At 43.2% G+C, this 22,294-nt stretch overlaps 1 protein-coding gene across 2 annotated transcripts in view; it reads right to left on the bottom strand.

Moving 5' to 3' along the window:
- The window catches only part of tmeff2a (transmembrane protein with EGF-like and two follistatin-like domains 2a), a 105,060-nt gene that overhangs the window by 56,172 nt on the left and 26,594 nt on the right, over positions 1-22,294 (bottom strand). For both annotated transcript variants that reach the window (XM_076746328.1, XM_076746329.1), the window contains exon 3: positions 2,385-2,514. In XM_076746328.1, the coding sequence (XP_076602443.1) occupies positions 2,385-2,514 (130 nt within the window). The remainder of the gene's footprint in view (positions 1-2,384; positions 2,515-22,294) is intronic.

The following is a 22,294-nucleotide window of genomic DNA, read 5'->3' as shown; positions in this document are numbered from 1 at the left end:
TTGGAGGTGGAAACAATGCTCTTAGAATAAAAGTTGTTGCTCAGAAAAAAGGGGGTATTCCCAACATATGAGGGATAATCTGCAACAAGCCATGCAGTTACTCACTGATGTGAAACAAAGGATGCTAAAAGACTGAAAGTCCAGATTTTATCCGTAGAATCAGCCGAGTCAACAGATATTTCTTCTATAAATGCTCTAAAGCTGGAAATATGCTGAGCAGATAAGGTCTGCTGGGGTTGTGCTGGTTCCCAGTTTGCTGTTTCTGTCCGGTCGACAAGCTTTAACCTGTTTGATTTGATGCAAAATGAATAAACTGGCATTTGTCATTATGAGCCTCCATCAGCAACCTGCACACACGATGCTAAATCCAATTTATTAGTATTTGTATTACAAGACATATTATGTTTGTTATTTACCTCATTTGTGTGCACTTGTTTCATTTTAGCCCAGTGTGAGACGTCACTGCGTTTTGCTGTCCTTTATGGTCGTGCTAGCTTCTCTGCTCTCTGAAAGAGCAATAAAAGCTTCCTAACAGGAGTAATTTAGCTGTCCAAAACAAAAAATGGACGGTAAAAGGCGCCTCCTAAAACACACTGTGTCCCTCAGTTATCTTGATTGTGGTGCCGCCACGCACTCATTCATGGGCTCTCAGTTTGTTCCACTCAGGAAACTGGTCGGGTCCGTCTGCCCACCCCTACAGTAAGCAGAGGAACTGATTTATAGATCAGCATAGCACTTCTCTTGATAAGTGTTGTCGATGTGTGTGTGGCCCATAATCAGGCCCTGATGCTCATTCATTATACACCCCAAGCTAACTGTATTTACTTTGATTCACTTGCTGATAATGGAAAAGATTTCGTTACAAATTTATCTACTCAGAAGGAAACTATTTCCGTGCAATCCTGATATAGCTCAAGTAATTGTATTTACATTCCTTCCTTCATTTGGATGGAAAGCAACAATTGCCGTGAGAGGACTGCGTGCTCTGGAAATGGCTTTGCAAGATAACAAAACATGGAGATTACTGAGCCTTTCTTCAAGTTGCTCCACGGTGCCTTGCCATCATCTCAGCATCAGAAATATGGAGGAGAAAACACAACCAGCCAATCCCAGCAATTTCTTGCAGCCTCCACGTGACATCTCCATACAACTGGTTTGGTGAATTTACGCCACCAAACTGAGCCAATAAACCTAAACACACACCACTACAGGAAAGGTAAATTGTAACCAATATACTGGTATACTCATATCATACTCATAGTACAACAATATGGGCCATCAGAGGCTCACAGTGCTATAAAATATCAGCATGTCATCAAATACACAGAAATGTTAGCTGTCATGTTGTTAGCCAACTACAGACAAACCAACGTTAACATCCCATTTTGCTCTGCTGCTAGCATGGCTAAAAGGTGGCCTCATGACATCCAGTGAAACAGTTTGGCTGATAAGTGTCACAGAGAAATGACATTTAATGCATTCATTGTGAATATAAAGCTTTGGGCGTATCACTTCACAATATATTCTTTCTTGTATTCTAGAAATTATTCATGCAGTAAGTAATAACATGAGAAAATATCAAGTGGCTTCACTGGATCCCTTACAGAATTAATTCAAGTATTCTTTGAAGAAGATGAAAGAAAACAAAATGTCGACACAATCCAGAAAAAAATGAAATGGCCATCAAGATGATGTGTGATTCAGTCATTCAATTTTCTGCTTTATTGAGCATGCCTCTTGGCTTGGTGTTACAGTAACTACCTATGACAATTTGGCAAGTATTTACATTTTATGCCTTTTGACATTTATTTAAATATTGCATAACAAAAGGTCATAGCTGTCAAGCTCTCTGTTACTTTCTGTTTAACACACCAAATTTAAATAAACTGTATAATTAACTTGTTTAACTCTGCAGTGCTCAGCAGGCCTCATGGCCAAACGCTGTTTTCAGTGTCTCGTGAGGACACCGTCGTGATGAAATCTTCATCTGCTCTATGAGAATACTTGTCACTGTCGTTGAGCTCGTTACGCTAAACTTGGGAAAATTACATCAGTCTGACACTGACAGCAACTTTTCCCATCATGCAATTTTTGTAATTCCTTTGAAGCAATTACTGAATCCCATCCACTGAAAGTAATTGCATGTATGGGTGATTGTAATATTTAAGCCTGAAAATTGCACTACTGTATATACAATCTGCTTTGATTACATTTCTAACATCCAAGCTTTACATTTACTTTCATCTGCGTGCTTACAGACAAGCGTTGTGTGTTACTTTGAGTGATTTCTGTTTGTGTAAATGTGCAGTGTGTACTCTGTGTGCGTGTGAGAGAGTGTATTTGTGTGTACATTTGCGTAGGCACCATAATGTAAATGTACATACCAGCAGGACAGGCGCCTTCTGACATAATAAGTACTTCAGACTGCTGCTTGCAGGCATCTCTGCGCAGGAAACACTCGTTCTGGTAGTTCTGATTGTTGGAGCCGCACACTGGGGCATAATCATTGTTGCACTGCGGAGAGGAGAGCAGAAAAAGTGGTTATATGAAACACCTGTGGAGAGCGTGTCCTCAGATAAGCTCGTCTTCGTCCAGGTAGGGGTCAACTCGCTTCATGAATGACACTTTAGACAACAAATGTTTGACTGGCGTTGTCTTTTCAAATGGACTGACTTTCCAGTACCTTTATTTGGAGACTTAAATTTGTCAGATGTTGGGGTATGAATGAGTGAATAAACCCAACAGAAACAGAAAACATGGAAATGCAAGTCCCTTTATGACGGACACAGACAGATCAGGAGGCCTTTCAGTGCAAAGTCAGCACTTCACTTAAAACTGTGTACAATTAAAAAAACAACCTAAATTGAACATCATTGGGTCCAGATTGGTTGATGTAAAATGACACAATATCTTTGCCAACACACGATGTAATAAAATAATGTTTAAGTATCAAAGGTTGGGAAATGTGTGTGTTTTCTGTGCAGAAATGAGCTGTTTAACAGATTTTTTTATTGATGCATATCATGAACCAACCTTATCCACATCAGCTGCACAAAGTTTTTGGTTTAACTTGCACTTGATGGGTAAGACTATAGCTTGTTAATAATATAAAAATCGGTTGTAAAATAACAGCCAATCCCCATGTTGAAGTATTGATGTACACTAATACATGCAATTAAATTGTGCAGAATTCAACAGATACAGGACAGTTTATCACATCAAACCAGTCTGCACATATGGCAGCTGGACGGATCCATACCTCAGTTTACAGATTACTAAACTTGCTGCACACAGGCAGAAATAAAGATTGTACATTTGCTTATCACCGGCCATCCAGGGTCAGTTAAAAAGAACAGTTTCACACATTACATCATCACATCAGGCACCAATCAGGATTGAGCAGCATTCAAATCACAAGCTGGTTCCTTTCCGTATTTAGTCACATGCTGTAAAAATCTGCTCCTCATTTTTAATCAGTCATCTCCATGCCGTATATATCTTGAGAAAAATGGCCACCTTCTACAGCTGCTCACTGCCGTTGTTGCTCCACTGGAGCAGTTGCAGGTTAAGTGACTTGCTCAAGGGCACTGAGCAAAATAGCTGCGAAGGTAACGAGAGAACATTACTCATTCATTTCCCCTCACGGTTTGTTGGCTTCGGAGCAACTCTACATTTTTCAGATGACTGATGGCACTGGAGCGCCGAGTCTTAGTTTTCATTTTTTTTGGCCGTAGAGGAGAGATATTCATTTGATTTGATATTGATTCGCCTGCGCTACACCACAGGAATAACAAACATGATGATTCAATTGAGAAATATTCCCCTCTATTCCCCGGGAAGAAGGAATGGCTATCAGAGGGTCCAGAGAAATTGTGGCTGCGTAGTCACAGCCTATAACCTGATTAAACTCCAAAGTGCTGAAAAATATGCGATGTGTGAAAATGTGTTCCTGCTGGGTGTGACATCACAAGGACAAGGGGCTCGCCTGAGAGTCCCCACAGGAACGAGGCTAAGGAGCTCATGGCTCTTTGTCTACTCTTCTGTTCCCCTTCAAGTCTCTAATGGATTGACCTGGAATCCGTTCTCTCCGGGCCGGGCTGTGCCCTCGCACAACGCTACATGGCTCTCTTCAACAGGAAATGAGTACAGACATTAACACGCAGTCTGTGTAGGTTTACAGACACATGACGCTCCAAATACAACAGACTAGACACAGGCTGCTTCGAGGTCCACACTCAGTTAATTTGGGAAAATGCATCTTTGCCTTTCCATTTTGGAGTAAAGAGGAAAACTCTGCCACCTCTAACCACAGACTGTAAGACAATGGACGATGACTCCGCCAAACTCTCAGCTAATCAAAAAACAGGCAGAGAGGTGGAGCATGGGTGGAGCTGAGCGTCAAATGAAGCCCGGTTGTTTAAACTTAGCTGCTAGCTGTCACTCAAAAAACATCACAACACTTTACATGTCATTTCAGGAAAAACTGATCCAATTCAAGCCATATACAAACAGTGTTTGGCCTACAGATAATGATCATTTCCACTGCAGATTAATCTGTCGATTATTTTCGCTATTCAACTATTAATTTTGAGAAAATGGTGAAAAACATCGATCATGTGTCCCAAAGACCAAGATGTCTTGTTTTGTCCGCAAACCAAAGAAAGAAAAAAGCTGGAACCAGACAATTTAGACTTTACTTCCAAAAAACGATCAACTGATTATCAACATCATTGATTTCTGGACTATAAATCGAAAAAGGTCAACAGATCTTAACCTAGTCTTAATGAGAACTGTAAACCTCCCTTCTGCGATCCAAAGCTTGCTGTTCATCTTTCCCTTTGCAGATTCTCTCTAAACAAAAAGGCCATAAATTAAATGAACCAACCGTGTTCAACAAATAGTTTGTAAGAAGGTTGCTGCTTCTAACAGGGATCACGTCACTATTTCACCCTCGTTCAGTTGTCTGAGTGCGGAAAGAGAAAACTAAACTGAGGCTAAGGCTGTATTAAAGCACAGTTCACTGTAGGTGATCCCAGGTGAGACTCAGCAGACCGTCTCTATAACTCCTCACCAGGTGTTAGACATGAGTTCTGTTCAGGAACCAAAACAGGACAAAGAAGAGATTTAGCAACTTTCCTCTCGCTCTGTGTGGACAGAGATCTTTAAAACCTAAAAACAGGAGTGTGAACACGCATCTTTTTCGCACATACTGCAAACTACATTTTCAGATTTAGCTGGATGTCATCTGAGACACACACGAGGTCTGATGGCCGCAAGGAAAAGCGCTAAAATAACCATCGATTCAAGAGCCCCGGAGCATTAAACGATCAAGTGGGTATACTGTTTTTGACCAGCTGAGGGGGAAAAGATGGCAGAATACACACAAAAGAGAGCGAAGAGGAGAAGGAGAGTAGATGGGCAAGAAACTGCATACTGGCTCTTGATCAAAGGGATTGAGATGCAGGAAGGAAAGAGGCTGTAGAGAAGAGGAGAGGCAAACTTGATGAGTGAAATTGGGCTTGGGGGGGGGAAAGAAGTCAGTGGAAATGGATGAGAGTGAGAGAGAAGGAGACTGAGGGGTAATGAAAGTCAAGAAAAATACAGAAGTGAGATGCAGACGGCTAGTTAGAGAGGGAGAAGAGAGAGACGGAGCCCTGGCTCAACAAACTTGGCACGATAAAAAAGAACCACAGCGCCTGAAGAAACCGAGGCAAAAAAAAAAAAGAACATCATAACATAAAATAAAAAAAAGAATGAGAAGAAGAAATGGGGACACAGAGCGAGAGAGGGAGAGGAATAGAAAATCCCCTCAAAGGAGAGTGGGAGAGAATGAAAAAATGGCAACCCCACAAAGGCGCTTGGAATAGCTTACTGCAGGGCCTGCGCTTTTTTGCCATCCTCTATCCTTCCCCTCTGTCTCCCCCCTCCTTCCCCTCGCTCTCACACTCTCTCCCATCTGGCTCAGGCTGTTCTTAACCTGGGGACTCTCACTTTATGCCAGGCGTGATGCAACGGAAGGGAAAGCTGCCCAGCAGAACCCTGCGGGTGTCTTTTAAGAGTGCCTTCTTTTCTGTGAAAACTCCCCCACCCCATCTCTTGATCTTCCCCGGTATTTGGCTCTCACCCCGACGGAAAGGAGACGAGGGATGAGAGGATGGGTGATTCAAAACCTCCGTCTCCCTAAGAGGAGGTGCAAGACGGAGGTTGCAGCTGTGTCTCACCTAAAAATACTCGCAGGTGGGTATAAAGGAGGATCCTGTGTCTTACGGCCTCTTAACGCATGTGGGGTGCATCCCTTTCATACTTCAGTTACTTCGACGGGTATGGAGCGGAAATAGACTGCCAAACATGAGACAAGACATAAAACACTGCACCACTTCACATTGACTGAATCTTTCAACTGATCTTCAACCAGCCTTGGTTGACACTTATCTGCCAAGTTCTCATTTATTCATCTGGGACTCCTCTTGACGTGACTAAAGCGAGCTGAGGTTACAGATTTCAAACTTTCAAACTGACTCTGGTCTCTTGGTGCAGCACTTCTTTACACAGCGCATGACCATATTACAGACAAAGGCGTCCCTTGTTAGAGTCAGTGTCAGGGCGCTGCAGCTTTGGTTCTCGAATGTCTGGCAGCGTGTGATGTTGGGAGTCTGCATATATAAGCGTCGTCAGCTCTTTTGCTTTACTGTTAAGTCGGACGTCATGGCTGTCAGCTAAGCGTAAATGGAAAAAGACAAAAGGTGTCCAAAAAACATGTGAGATCTGCGCCTAACAGCCATTTGAAGGAAGATTCCGGGAGGAGGAAAAATGAGGCATGTTAATGAGCGGGGGTCAATGAGACAGAAGGTGAGAAAATTTGATCCTCCACAATTCTCAGCAGACAGGGCAGTGGGGGCCATTGGCCAGGACCATATGGCACGCCCTTATGTGCCCGCTGGCTCAGGCTTTGCAAAAGTCGCAGACATCGGCCCCACACCTCCGCTGTGACAAAACCTGGACAGTCTCGTGGCGCCTTGACCCAGAACGCAGCGACAGCAGAGGTGCCGAAGGTTCCGCCTGTGCTCTCATGCCGGCTTAGGGACAGGAAATATGGAAGCGCATCCTCGTGTTTTCATGCAGCTGACACTAAGGGCGCTCGCTCGCGCATTTCGGTAAGCATCAAATTTGCAGCATCTTCTGTGCATTTAAGCTAGTTTCCATTCTTCTTCCATGCCGTTTCATACCCCTTCCCACCCATTCTGTTTTTGTCAGTAGTAATTTAGTTTCCACAAACCTCCTGCAGGGGCTGCTGTGGTTCTGCCTACCTTCAACTCTGTTCATCTGAGTTCCAAAAGCTAAGCTTTGGGACTGCAGCCAGGACCTGTTGTCTCTCTACCTGCCTGGGATCGGTGCATCACACACATGCACAGAAACACACACACAGCCGGCAACTGACGCATCCACCGTTACAGCACTTTGTACAAAAAAGGCATCTGTGCCTTACCAGGTCACAACACACAACAACCTTGCAAAACAAGCAGAACCATCGTCATTCATTCTACGCCTCTACAGCAGATTCCCAACGCTGACTTCACAGAGGATCTGACAAAACTGCTGGCTGACAGGGGTGGAACAAAGACAGGTACGAAGAGGAAGATGTGAGGAAAAGGAAGAAGGAAGAGAGTGTCAGAAGATACAGGAAAGGAGATGCAGGGTGGCCAGCAGGATGAAAGCACATGGGAAGGAAAGAGGGAAGAGACTGGAAGGTGGAAAAGTGTAAGTGAAGGAGGAGGGAGGATGATAGGACGGCAGGAATGACAGGAATGAGAACAATGTGGAGGAGTGGCGAGGTACATGCACAACAGAAGCCGCATGAGAGGAAACCATACGAGTGGGAGACAAAGGAGAGGAGGGATGCAAAGTGAAGGCAAGTGCACGCATCAGTGCGTGACTATGTAGAGGAGGGAAGGAGCATGCCAATTTGAGGGGCAGAGCTCTGCGAAATGCTGCAAGAGCAAACATGACAGGATATCAACATCAATAAGCGAGAAAACAAATGACTCATGCGTCTGTCCGACGGAGCTCCACGCCACCCAAACCTTGCAATCTCCACATATGCAAAAATGATCATCGTTCCAAGCAACAATTAGTCAGATATTAGCAAATCGTGCATGTAGAAGTCACACTGATGTATGTGTGAACTGCAGCACAGCAACTGTCATTCTGAAGTGAGATATCCATGAAACTGCACGATTACTGGATTTGAAGTTAAACCCTGAGTGGAAGGCTGCAGATTTTTAGACTTGTGCCTTTCAAACTCTGTCATTGTAAATGATGCACTCATTCATATGTGAAAACTCATCTCGTGTATGATTCATTTTCATGGAAAATTTAGATGCAAAGTAAAAATCTGAACTACAAGTCAAACCACTAAGTACCGAAGCTCGCTACCTCGAAAAGCGATCTTCAAAGTGAAAACATTCCTGTGAACTTGGTACAGCTGATAAATCTGCAGCTCCCTGAAAGCAGCATTTTAATTTGATGCAGTTTGAGGACCAAGTTGAACTTTGCTCATTTCGTCGGTCTTCTACTTTACAGCCTCGGATGTGGCTAAAATCTCACACCAATATGCTTCTCTTGATGAACAGTAAACAGGTAGTGTGTGGAGCCCTTACATTAAAGTTCACAGAGTTACATTTCTCTCTCTGGTGGCATTGCTTAAACATATTGATCTAAAATGAACAAATATAACAGTCGTCATTGTGGTGGAATCAAATAGCAGGAGAAGAGAGAGCGTGCTCTGAAAAATACAGTGTGATACATAAAATATTCCAGAGCTAGATAAAGTTACAGATGTTTTTAAGTCCTTGAATTTTACTGTGCTCTGATGGGTTTGACTGCCTTTATTTGCAGGCTTTTAGCCGAATCATGACGTCTGAGCCAGGCTTACATGCAGTCTGTTTGTCCACAGGGCAAACAAAAACAGATCAGGGCGCATTCATTAATTGAGTAATAAAGTGCCATTACAGTGTTTATTCAGTTCATAAATGGATACCAAATTTTAAAAATTCTACTATGAAATAATATCTAGGGCTGAAACCTTCTGCTTGATTGATTTGCTCTTGTCTAATGAAACTGGTCGGACACTCACTTTAATGAAGAGGAAAGTGTTTCTTCATCTCACCGGAGCAGCTACAGTCAGCACACCTTCAGTGTTGATAGGCTGTTAATCATGAGGTGCAACCAATCAGACTGTTGTTGTTGTCCTCGCACACAACAGGAGGTTGTCCATGTCAGTCATGTTCTCACCTCCTGGAAATACTGTTTAGTTTAGGCAAAGTTGGCGTCATCTACACTCATTGCCCGCTGGCTCGCTGGGAATTCCCCTGACAATGACCGGCTCTATTCACACATGGGTTCAAATGGACATAACACGGACTTTGTAGTTGGGAGTTGGCAGGGCACAGTCTGTCTAATGTTGAATGACTGGCTGCTATTTGTAACTACCAAATAGCCGACAACCATCAACGGACTATGAGAAAATGCTGCTCTTTGTTGTCATTTTGCTTCCGTTCAGAAATCCATCCATTATACCAGTAAACCAAATATCTATTACCAATTGCCAATCAGATTTTGAAGGTCCATGTGACGCCTGGCCTCACCCCTGATTTAGGGGATAAAGATGATTTAGTGTTCAAATTAGAAGCTGACAATCCCATAATGCTTTGATGCAGCAAGCATTATGTTCAAAGAGTTATGCTGTGGGCTACTCCTCGACTTATTTGCTTACATTTGTCAGCAGTTCCGCCATCAACAACTTGCACTGGATGATTTTGAGGCTGATCTGAAGTTAAGAGCATCTATTTTCTGTGACATCTGTCGTTATGTTGTGACTGAGAAGAAGAGCGATTTTTGCTCAGTGCGTCAAATGGTGACTGAGGGTTGAAGGATAGGAGATAACAGCTTTCAGTCCATCTGACAGGCCGGTGTAAGATGGCGACAACGTATTGGCAGCTACCTTTCTAAGCTCCTTACAGGAGATCCAAAAGTGCTTCCCCCTCAGCCGCGAGTCCCTGCAGACTGGCGGTCCCTGCAGTGTGGCCTCGGTCTGGCCCACAGGCCTGATGCCAAGTGACTGTACTTTAAATACCTTTAAAGGAAGGCATCCAGTGGGACGACTTCACTAAATACCTGAACTGCCTGAAGCAAATGTTTGAATCTGCTGCTCTACATTGACAAAGACCTCTGAAGATCCCTGGGCTCCTTATGGTCGTTGAAACCATATTTAGATGAATATAGCTGTGTGTCAAGTGTTTTTTTGCACAACCTTCATCCATATTGAATCTAGCTGGCATTCAATCCCATGATGCATTGTACTCTCACTTGTGAATACAACCGCAATATATCTGACAACCTCCATGATACCAGCAGAAATCTCTACTCTCTCTGCCTTGATCACCACAGTTGACTTCCACTGCACTGTGTGCTTTTGCTGCGGTGGAAAAGCTATTTTCTTCTCTGCCTATAGACTTACAAGAAGGTCAGCTCTGCTTTCTATGTGTCCAACACAGCACCCAAGCCTGGCTCAGAGGCATGCCAGCAGTCCATTTAACATACCCCCTCAGGTCTGATTCACATTTTCTGACCCCAGTCTTGTTCCAAGTACCTTATTAATTAGTATCTGCTGATACCAGGTCTAAATTTTTATTTTTACTTTAATAGAGCAGCTATATGTTTCACACTTAGCATAAAGTGGGCTTACATTAAAATGAGTAAAACCAGAGTACCAGTGCTGCTTCTACTTTCTTTTCAATCCTTTCTTTTTTTTTTTTTAAAAAAAAGGATTGATTTCAGCAGCAAGTCTCACACATATGTCCAATATTACACACTCTAAGCATTGCATGTCAAATATTGGGTCAGAATAACAGTCTGAGCATGTCAGTGGCAAAAGCAAACAGTTTTAGTGGACATACACTGATGGTGTGCAAGCGCCCAAAGGAAATACATTGCAGCCTGTTTTGTGGTTGCCGGCTGCAGCACTCTCGCTCAATACTAGAAAACCTTCAGATGGTGTTGTCCCTGTTAGTCACAAAAACATGGGAAAATATGGTCCATAAAGGCAAACATTTGACAGGAATTTCTCCCATTTGTCCAGAACATTGAAATTTTCACATGACCTGCATAATTTGTTTTCTAACAGAAACTCTGAGTTGCAGCAGTATCAACAGAGACCATATCACAAGCTATTGATGTGACTGGCTCAGTTGGGCTGCTATGCTAGCACAGCAAGAGACTACTGCACATGCAGGCCATCTGGCAGAGGCCATTTCCTGAGAAGGCCTTCACTCAAATGGACTTAGAGTTGCAGCCTTTCTGTCAGCAACTCTTAGTCCCAGGACAGCCTACTGGTATGGACCTCCACCTCGGCTGAATGCCTCCACTACCAGTATATCACGATCAAGCCTAATGTCTAACTAGTAGCAACAATGTAAGGCCTGAAACACAGAGAACTGTTCAAAATCCTGTCTGACTTAGAATCCCAGTCAAATACATTATCTGTCATTGCTGACTCTGAAAGACTAATCTTTGCTTTTTTTGACTGATGTTGATATTTGTGAATTTGAAAAAAAATCTGGATGACGGATCAGTTTGCCATTTCTGTACTATTTCTGTCAGCCAACATACAGTATCCATGAAACTGGTACATCTGCAAGAAGCAAATATTGGCTGATATGACTACCTGGATGATTCAACAGTCTAAACATGCCTTTTTATGCACATATTTACTATCAGCTTGAAATTAATATCAAGTGATAAATGATCACATTTTTTAATCATACCAGTATCAGCTTCAAAGATAACGCATTGCTCTGGCTCGGGATTAATAGTGACTTACACACCCACCCAATTTGTTTGATATTTAGGATATTAATATTATAAAAGCTCTACTCAAAGATGCAAACACAGACAGAGTTGGTAGGCCAAGGTTAGACAGCAGTGATGAATTTGGCGAATGCAAACTTTTTAAAAGGTCAAATTAACTAATGCATTGACAATGACAGTTTAAGAATGGGAGATATCAATTAAAGATGAATTAAGTCAACAAAAAACACATCATACAAAGCAAACTTAGCAACTTTAACTGTAATGCCCACATCTCAAGAGAATGATTATGAATATGGGCCTGTTGAATATCCTCCTAAATACAGAGTCAGTGGCTCAGAACTGCTGAAAAGGGATTTAATTCAGCTGAAGGACACTCTTAGGAACCTTTCTGTGTGCGCATCTCAGGCACTCCAACATAAAACACGGGTATGAAATGCTTCACTACACCGCAATCCCTTCATCAGCATGTGTGGCATATAGAGTGAATTTCAATGACAACTTTGACATTTTCTGGGGGCGCAGAAAACTGTTTCAAGAGAATGGAATCCACTGATCCCAGCTGAGAGCTAAGGTGCGATGCAAAAATTTATTACATGGCTTTCAAGTTCCTCCTTCTAAATATCTAAGTGTATCCAAAGCCATCTGAGGAGAAACACAGAAACATCTGGATTTGAGAGCCAATCTGACATCTGTGCACCAATGAAGTGCACCGAAAGATGTGGAGAAAGAAACGATGCCCTCCTCTTCCACCTGTCGCAAACTCCTTCCGAGACTCTCGAGATCTTATTTAGCATGAGTTAACAATTTCTAGGGTATTGAAGGACTCCTCAGACTGATGTGCACCACAAAAGATAAGCACATGTTCTGCCAGAGCCGTAATCCAGTTAAAGATGGTGAAAGTTCATTTATTTACCCAAATATAGCATCAACATTTCAGCAAATGCCAAAGATACTCTAGCAGGTGTAAGAAGTTTGACTTGGTCATCGGGAGTAAAGCAACTGTCGCGTGACGTTCTTATAGAGCCACAAAGTCATGTCACAGATGCTGGGGGTTACGGTGGACAAACGGGTTGTGAGGAGTGCGCTATTCCTTTCCTGCTTCCTTCAAACAGTCATCTTTAGTTTCCTATAACAATGGCTGCTCTCGTTCCAGAACCTTAACCACATTACTTGATCCCAAAACATGATCCATCAGGAGTCACACCATTTTAGTGCCTAAACCCAACCAAACCTGAGCACACTGCAGCACTAAACCAGCTGAGGAGAAGAAGATAGCTTGGTGCTCAAAAACCCTGAGGCGCTCATGTCTTATACAATGACGGCTTTCACCAGAGCTAACGGTGCAGCAGAGAGGCTGCGAGAGTTTATTAATGTTAATAACACAGCAAAAGTATTTCCCCTCATTTTGTTACTCAGGCAGGAGACTGTAAGATGCTTTCACATTGATTCATTAATTTATGCTGTTAAGTTTTTAAAATGACAAAGCTGCGGCTCATTCATCTTAATTACCAGTTATGTTTCATACTGGATTTCAGTGGACTCAGGACACCGGTGAATGGTTTGGCACACAGTATACTGGAGCAAGGAGCTAAAAAAAGTGCCCCCTTTTCTTTTCATTTAATGGAGAATCAGTTTTGAATTGAGAATCAACGGGGAAACAAGGAAGCAAGGAGTTGGACCCAAATGTGGACTACAAATACACAGCTGGTACAGTTCAAAATATTTAATTCAAAATTAGCAAAAAACAGAGGGCTTACAGGATAGTCTGGCAGGCAAAGGTTAAGTCAGAGTCAAAAATCCCAATCAAGTCCATGAAAACAAAGCATGGATCCAAAAAGTACTGGAAAGGGCTGGAACACTTGACACACAAGGTACAGCAATGAACTGGCACAGACTGAAAACCCAGGCTTTAACACACTGGGAGGGAAGACTAATGAGGGACAGGTGAGGTAAAGGAAGGACAGGTGAGACAAATCAACAATTACAAAGGTGGGAAAACACAGGCAGAAAAGCAAAGGATGAAACACGAGGAAAACTTTCAACATAAAACAGGAAATAGCAAAACTAACACCCAAAACCATGACAATTCTGAATCCAATCGCCACCCAAGCATTGAAATCCAATCGATTCCCCAAGAAATAGTATATAATGCTTAAAGTGGACTGGAATGACTGAACAAAATCACTGTTTCTGACAGGTTCAGAGGAATGTTTTCCTGTCTACAATAAAGGCTTCAGGAGCCTACAGTACAGCAGCTATCAGACAAAGGCTCAAGTGCAGCCTAGTTATCCAGACAGCAACACATTAGGATGGATGATGCAGAGGCATCAGCGGAGAGGTGGGCTGTGCACAAAACGCTGCATTAAAACTTAAAGCTGTTCCATTTGTTCCATCTTTTCAAAAGGTGGAAAAGGACGTCTGGACTGATAACAGTGTGAGAACAGTAAGAGCGAGTTGAAGCGTCTATTAAACCACAGCCTAATGCACTGTTTACAGTCGGCGTTCACAATCTCCGATTCACCGAGACAAGAGCGCACACAGATAATCGTCGTAATCAGCGACAGGAAGTCAGAGATGCAGAGACAGACAGACAAACGGAAGATGTGTACGGAGATATATATAATATATAGACAGAGCAACAGACATGGGTCAGAGCACTACAGAGCTCACAAAAGACAGTAAGCTGTGTTAAAATCTGCATCAGTGCTTTGTACCAGTTTGTCACTGGCAGTATTTTTCTCTCAAATGATCTCGTTGAGACTCCTGAGCCTCAGTATGAAACCTAGAACTATTACCAGTGTTGCTCATTTTATCTGAACACCCACAGGTGTCTGCAGTTGAAAAACTCTCCTCCAGAAGATCCGAAGGTCAACTTTTTGTACTTACTTGAGAAAATTTGTGCAGCGAACGATCAATACTTTTGACACTACCCTTGGAAACTTTATATTATTATACAAAACAGGCATTGTGTGGTAAGACATCACTGCAATCAGGCACGTTGATGACAGAGTAATTAAAAAAAAAGAGCAGCAGAGCAGCGAGAAAAAGATGCAAGTATTATGGCATCTATAAAGAATCGATAGTAGTTCAACAATGCTGTTCACTCAGCAAGTGGAGCTCATGTCTGCAGGGTTGCTGCACAGGCTGGTTCCAACTCTACATCATTTCACTCTTTCTGCAAATACAACTCCAGCTGTGGCTCAGGAGGTAAAGCCGGCCATCTGCTATTCAGAGGGTTTGGAGCTTCGACCCAGGCCACTCCAGTGTGGATGCTGAACCCAGAATTGCTTCTGATGTGTGAATGAGTGGGTGAGCATGGACCTTCATCACGGGGCACTTAAGACATGTGTTGTAAAGCGGCAATGCCATGCGCTACATAATGCAAATTTGAGGCTAATATCACTTTTGAGGCTAAGAACAGCCTCCAATGTACCTCTTCGTGGGATTCATGCAATGCATTTCTGCCTGTGTTCAATTTGGTTTCAAATATATTCAGAACTTGGCTCATAAAGAAGCGTAAACACACCTGACATTTCACAGACCATTCCTTAGAGACTGCTGTTTTTCTGTGTCTGTCTCCATCTCATATTGTCTGCTGGAGACACCCACAGGGAAATCAGCACAACCTTCTATGTATTTTGTTGTTCGGGCTGTGATGAGTTAAAATCTTTAAAATGTAAAAACGGCCCTTCTTGCACATTTAAAAGATGAATTTTAGTTAAGGTGATCACAACCACACAACTAAGATAATTAGGGATTTGCTATACATCCTGATGGTTAGCTGGCAGGACTAAAGTATTGCCCAGCTTTATGGCAAACACACACACACACACACAAGAGAGACACATACAAACAGACACATCCTTCATCCACAGAGACCTGACTGATAGCCTGATCCATTTCCTGTATCCATTAGAGGCGGCTCTAGATTATGCAATTCATCCCAAGGCTATCATCCACCTCTATCAATAATAAACATCTCCATGAAACTAGGGCTCGCCTCAGAGGATGGAGACGGCACCGCCCAGCACGTTCTACTTCTATGAAACCCTCTGTCTGCTCGGCCCGCGCTGAGCACCGCATTTGCTTTCCACAAGACTTGTCTTCAGTTGCAGAGACCCTCAGGCACTATCTTTGCTTATGCCTTCTCGCGCTTTTCAAAGCTGCAGTTTTATCAAGTCTGACAGAGACCCCTCAGTGCTTATGGTGGTGGCAAAGAGCACCTGTGGCTCATGACAAGAGACAGACGCTCTCGTCCAAGATTCCTCTGCGTCTCTGATGCGCCCTCTTTCTTTCCATCAGCTGGCCTTGTTGTCATGTGATTGACGTCTGATGCAGCATTTCTGACATGACCTGGTGCTCAGGCTCAGAAAGGAGGGAGAGTCTTTAAGCACACCAATCTTGTGTTGGATGTATGTATTCAGTGCAATGCATTCTGTGTGATCCATGCATGCGAGGCTGCTATCACTGGTGCTGTTTAATGTAGCCAGCTTTTCATCCAAATGTAGCTCAAATTCAGTGAAAATTGGGAAAAGAAAATGTGAATTCATGCATGTTTCCATCCACTTCGGTGATGTGAATGCTGGAATTTGGAAGGATCAAGATAAACAGTGGGTGGCACTAATTCTCCAATCAGTTTTATATTCACAATTTGAAAATATGCATAAAAATAGGCAGATGGAAACACCTTGAGATCCAGATTTGCAGCTGTTGTCCCATTACATTACTGCTAATCACATCATTTTAACATTTCTGCTGCTTTTTCTGCTCCAGACACAGCAAATAAAGATAACTTTCAGTTTTAAGAACTCTACCTCTATTTTTATCAAGATTACATTAACTAACAATGCACAACCTGGGCATATGTTTTCAGCAGCTGATAGTCAGCCTGCAGCTCTTCACCAAACCAGCCAATTCCACTCATCATCTCTTACAAAACTGATTTGAGAATTATGTTCATGAAGGCCTTGACTTAACAGTGAATAGGCTGCACATTTGATGTACCTCTGACCATGAAGATGTGCTCATATTCCAAAACAAAATAATAAAAAATAATAATAATAAAAACAAGAAGTGAAAAGAAGTAAAAAAGAGAGAATTCAGACAGAACATGACAGGGGACACACTGACACCCCCTTCCACCTCAGAGAATTTCTTCATGCAGGAAATTTTTGTTAGGTTTGAAGTGCCCTGCATATTTACTGACGTCTAAATTATGTGTTAAAGTTTTCAATTTATGCAGAATTATGCTTGTGTTTTCCACATTTGTTTGGCCATTTTGTCACCTTGGAATTATAAAATTCTTTCTGACACGTCAAAACTGAATGAGTCACATATTCTGAGACAACTTATTCACACAAAGTGAGGAGATTTTTTCTTTTTTTTAACGTAGTATGCATTTTGGACTGTTCTTAAGAAAACAAAAAGGTTCTGTCTGGTTCTATTCTATTGGGAGCCAATCAGCACTCTGAATGCACACAAGAGGACCAATCAGGGTCTGCTTCTTTGTGATGTTGCCGCACTGCTCAGTGGCAGCAAAGACAGGAGATGAGAAAATGTTACGTAATGCACATAGAAACTTATGATCCCAAAACAGTTTTTATGAAGCACTTTGAGCTGCATTCTATGTATGAAAGGAGCTTTATAAATAAAATATTAGTTATTATTCAATCTCGGCCTTCAAGAAAAGTTCTTGTTGATAATTCCCCAGCACACATTCCCTTGATTCAGGAAGTTATCTATCTCTAGTCCATGGGCCTGACCCCAGATTTTCACTTGTCGGTACCACTCAGGGTGACGAAGGTTACTTATATTTTTTTAAAAGATCTATGTCTGTAGATGATATTTTGGTATGATAGACCTTCCAGAGTGGTAGCTAAATCATAGTTATCAGCTCATGAAGTATACCCGCCCCTTCAAGAAATTGCATTTCAGATAACGGTACATATCCTGCTTTAGACTTGTGTACAGGACATCTGTCAATGCTTCACAACATTGTCTCTGGTATCATTTTAAAGGGGACGATGCAATCTTTCATTCAAGATAAAATGTGAACCTTTCTGACCAATATAGAGGTTACTAGAACTCCTTGAACTGTCAAAACTTAGGCGAAAAATACAATTTTCGCCTAAATGATATACTATCTTTTAGTCCTGTGTCATCTAGGAGCAACAGGGACACAGAATTCAAAGTCTACAACACACTCAGGACCATAAGGATTCAGAAAATGTATAATATGCCTATACTATTTCTTGCCATGGGTGATTGTGAGCCTTGGATTAGAAGAGCAGTAGGTCTCCTATTACGTAAACAATAGAACAGCCGAGATATATATGGTAACATAAAGGACACCAAAATGGGATAAGGAACCATAGTGTAATAGAACAACCTACAAGGAAGATGCACAAAGCAAAATGTATCAGAAGTGTGTGGTACTGTGGAATTAGTGGAAACAGGGCTGCCACGTGAAGGCTCAGTACCGCTAGCCCCTTTTATTTATTTTTTTAGGTTTTATATGTTTTTATATTTTTTTTGTGTTTTTTTGTGTTTTTTTGTGTTTTTTTTGTGTTTTTTTTTGAAAGCATGTGGATGTTTGTCCTTACGATGATGGAAATAAGGTCACCACAATGGGATAAGGAAGTTTGAGTTTAATGAACAACATATTGAAGTATTAAACAGAACAACATTATAATGAACTCCTTGCAATGTCACTCAAACGCCTCGTCTCTCTCATCTTCTGACTGCTCGAGTTCGAGCTCAGGCTCTGGATCATCCTGCGGTTTCTGGTTGCTGCATGTCTGCAGCTTGCACATATCTGTGCATGCCAGTCCATTTGATAAGCATGTGCAGCTTGGCATTTTGCATGAACGGACACAGTTGCATGTTAGCAATTCCAGGACTACATCAGGTGCAGGTGGAGAGCGCATCCAGTAAATTGCCAGCTTGCCTTCATCTTCTTTCCATCCATGCTCTGTAGGACTTGGGACCACAGGGTTAGGCTGCAGACTGCTCTTCCAGATGGCTGCCTGATAGTTGGCTCGTTCAACATGCAGGAAGAGACAGTCTCTACATGGTGGCAGCTGGCTGGACTCGATCTCTCCCCTTTTTGAACAGAAGAGCTGGTAGCGCAGTTGGTTCACCTCTACCGTGCTGCTGTTTGCAGCGTACATGTGACATGTAAACTCCTCAATTCTCTGGAACAGCTCCTCACTGACATCCCATGACTGCCCTAGTCCGCTGAAGGTTTCTTGGTAATAAGTATTTTTCTTCACCATCTTCAAGGCTTTCAGCTTGCCCTGGCCAGCGAAGGCACTAACAGTGTCACAACCAGTGAAGGCATGTAAGCCAATTAGACTGTCACAGAGGCTGTCTCCAACTGAGCTTGCCAGTTTGCTGATGTTCACATATCGTGTGCGGTTCCGTGTCCCACACTTCATGTAGATGGGACAGGTGATGTCCTTCTGGAATGCAAGACAAAGCACCATGACATCAGTGTCTTCGGCTGTGATGATGACTGCTTTTGAGCCCATGTTTGCACCATGTGAAGCATGCAGGAGCAGGCGAGTGTCAGCTTCTTCATGTGTGGATTTCAGTTCTGTTACTTCATCACACCCACCATGTGTCAACCTATAACAGGTTTCCTCACAGGTTGTGTAAAACTCTTTGCCATGCAGCCTCTCTCTGTATTGTGGGAGGTTCCACTCTTCTACCAGAAACTTGATAAGACTGGACTTGTTGGAAGGACTGCACAAGAACGTTCTCCACTGCTGTACGTGGTGTCCTCCTGCCAAGTTCTTGTATTGGACAGTAGTGTCTGCACCCCGGTTTAGTCGTTCAGCATCTTTGATTGAAGTCTGGCGGTACACATCAAACACAACATCAATCCTCTGACTCTGTGCTCCCTCATGGAGGATCTGGGTAAAGAGTGACTCTGCCACCTGTCGAAAGGTTTTGTTGTTGCCATTCATTTTCTGGACCAGGCTCATCCCGTCAATGATAGCAGTAGATGGTGTTGGGATGTGTTCTGCAGGAGACACATTCTTTTCCAACTCCCTGGCAAGTGCAGCCTTGTTTGTTTTACGTAGAGATCCATCAGCATTTGCAAGTGCCCATGGCAGTGGGCCCAGTGGGTGGGCAAGGACATCTTTCATGTCTATCTTCCTGCTTTCAGCCAACAGGATCATGTGGCTGAACAGGTTTCTGTCTGCCCTCAGCACCACATCCTGCCCTTTCTTTCCTTTAGCCTTTTTTGTGCTGACACTGGAGAATGTCTTCAGGCTCTGCTTGGTCATCTTATCATGAAATTGTATCGATGGTGAGTCTGTTTCTAACCTCGTTTGTTTGAATGCTTGGTATGCCTCTTCTCCTATTTCATGAGCTCTCAGGAGGTCTCTTGACACATCAGGTGGAGCCAAGGAGCCAGTGGACAGGCTAACCAGATCGTTCTCATCAGGAGACATAGGATTGAACCATGTGTTCTCCATAAGGTCAAGAAGAGACTGGACATCTGCTTCATCTCTCTTGATTCTTGGACCCTGTAGATCTGGATGGGACAGTTTGGACATGGATTGATCAGCCAGGTCTCTCAGCTGTCTGAGGTACATGCTTCTGTACTCAGCAGTTAGGTAATACTTGGCCACAGCTCCTGACTTCAAGCTGAATCCCTTTGTCCCTCCAGCTGTCTGGGTGTCTTTGTTCACCGTCTCTTCTATGGCTTGGTCAACTGGGATTCTACCAAAGGGATTAGTGGGGCCCAGTTGGACAGAGAAACCTCCTTTCATGAATTCTGTGTACACATCTGGGTGTGTGATGGACAGCTGAGACATCTGGGCATAGTAGTAGGGGAGGTAGCGTGCGTAATTAATCCTGTCATACGCAAAGCACCATGGGATCATTGCTCGAATGCTTGCCAAGTGTAGCATCCAGTCTCCCTCTCGAGATGCTCGGATGAGCCCCAGCAAGATTTCAACCATGTCCAAATAGGACACCCAGAAGCTGGAGAGGCTGCCGTTTCCACCTCGGAGGAACTCGCGATACACTTCAAACAGTTCTATGATGTGTGTACAAGAGCTGTTCTCTAACACTTCCTTCAAAGCAGCCTGTGAGACCTTTTCCCCAAGTCTGTCAGCTGCCTTCAGTGTTTCATCCAATTGAACCATGTCATTCGTGTCATTCATGTGAGTTGTTTCCAACCAAGAGAGGAAACCCTTCCATGTCAGTCGCATGAGTGCCTCATACAAGAGCTTGTGTAGTCGCACTGCCCTGTTGTACTTGCGACCATCCATGACCCCAGCAATGGAGCCTTCTGCGATTATGCCAGCCTGAATGCACAGGTCTCTGAGTCCAGCATCTTGGAAACGTTTTCCTATGATTGCCAGCAGTGTGCAGATGGTGTGAAATACCCCAAGTCTGATGATGACATTCTGGAACTTGGCAGCATCTTTCCATGTGATTTCAATGGCCTTTGCATACAGAGCTTGGTCAAAGACACAAACAATGTTTGTCAGGTCTAAGCACTGCATGATGCTTAGTGACTGGTTAAGCACCTCATTGACAGTGGACATTTGTGTCGCTGGAGCATTGATGGTAGGCAGATAGCCTACGCTGTCAGGGATGACTGTCATATCACCACGAGTCAGGATATTGAAGCCGGTCCAGTTGCTGACTGACTGGTCATCTTGTTGTGACATTCTTGCTAGGACCCAAACAAGGTTCTTCTCTCTGGCAAGCTGAACATTGGCATCGGTATCAGCATCTGCACTTTTGCTCTGTGGAGGCCCCACCCGTTGTCCAGCATTGTAAGTTGGTAACATTGGCTGGGATGAGTCAATGCTTCTCTTCTTTGTTTTGACAACAGTGGGCATGGGCTGGACAGCGACTGGGTTGACCGTTTTTGCTTGCACAGCAATCCCATTGACTCTGTGAGATGTTCCCTCTCCACTGATCGTTTCTTCCAGACGATCAATATTGTCCCAGGCTAAAGTGGTGAATACACCAGGATGGATGTTACTGGGTAGGGCCATGTCTTGTCCTGATGCAGTGAATTTCTGCAGACACAAGGCAGTGTCGATTTCCTCCATCTGCGAGTAGGACACGCTGTGACCAAGTCGGTTGAGGATATTTATCAGCTCTACATTCCCTGTCAGTGACTTGACACTGAATGGCAAAATGATATGCTTGGAGGGTTTGATCTTTCCTCTTGTCACTGCATATACAATGTCATGCCCAAATGACTGTATGAGCCGCAAAACTCTCTGGGATGCATGATCAGGATCATTAGTGCCAGAGAGTAAATAGCACAGAAAGACTCTAAGTGATTCTGGAATGACAGCACATTCTGCTTCTGGTTTGACATCTGGTGGCCAGGGTTGAGGAACCTCTTGATCCTTAATGTCCTCTCTCAGCTTGATGGCTGTGTTAGCTACAA

Source organism: Chaetodon auriga, chromosome 13, assembly GCF_051107435.1.
Source record: "Chaetodon auriga isolate fChaAug3 chromosome 13, fChaAug3.hap1, whole genome shotgun sequence".
NCBI classification, from domain to species: domain Eukaryota; kingdom Metazoa; phylum Chordata; class Actinopteri; order Chaetodontiformes; family Chaetodontidae; genus Chaetodon; species Chaetodon auriga.
Note: the sequence above shows the minus strand (reverse complement) of the source record. Positions and strands in the feature narration are given on the sequence as shown.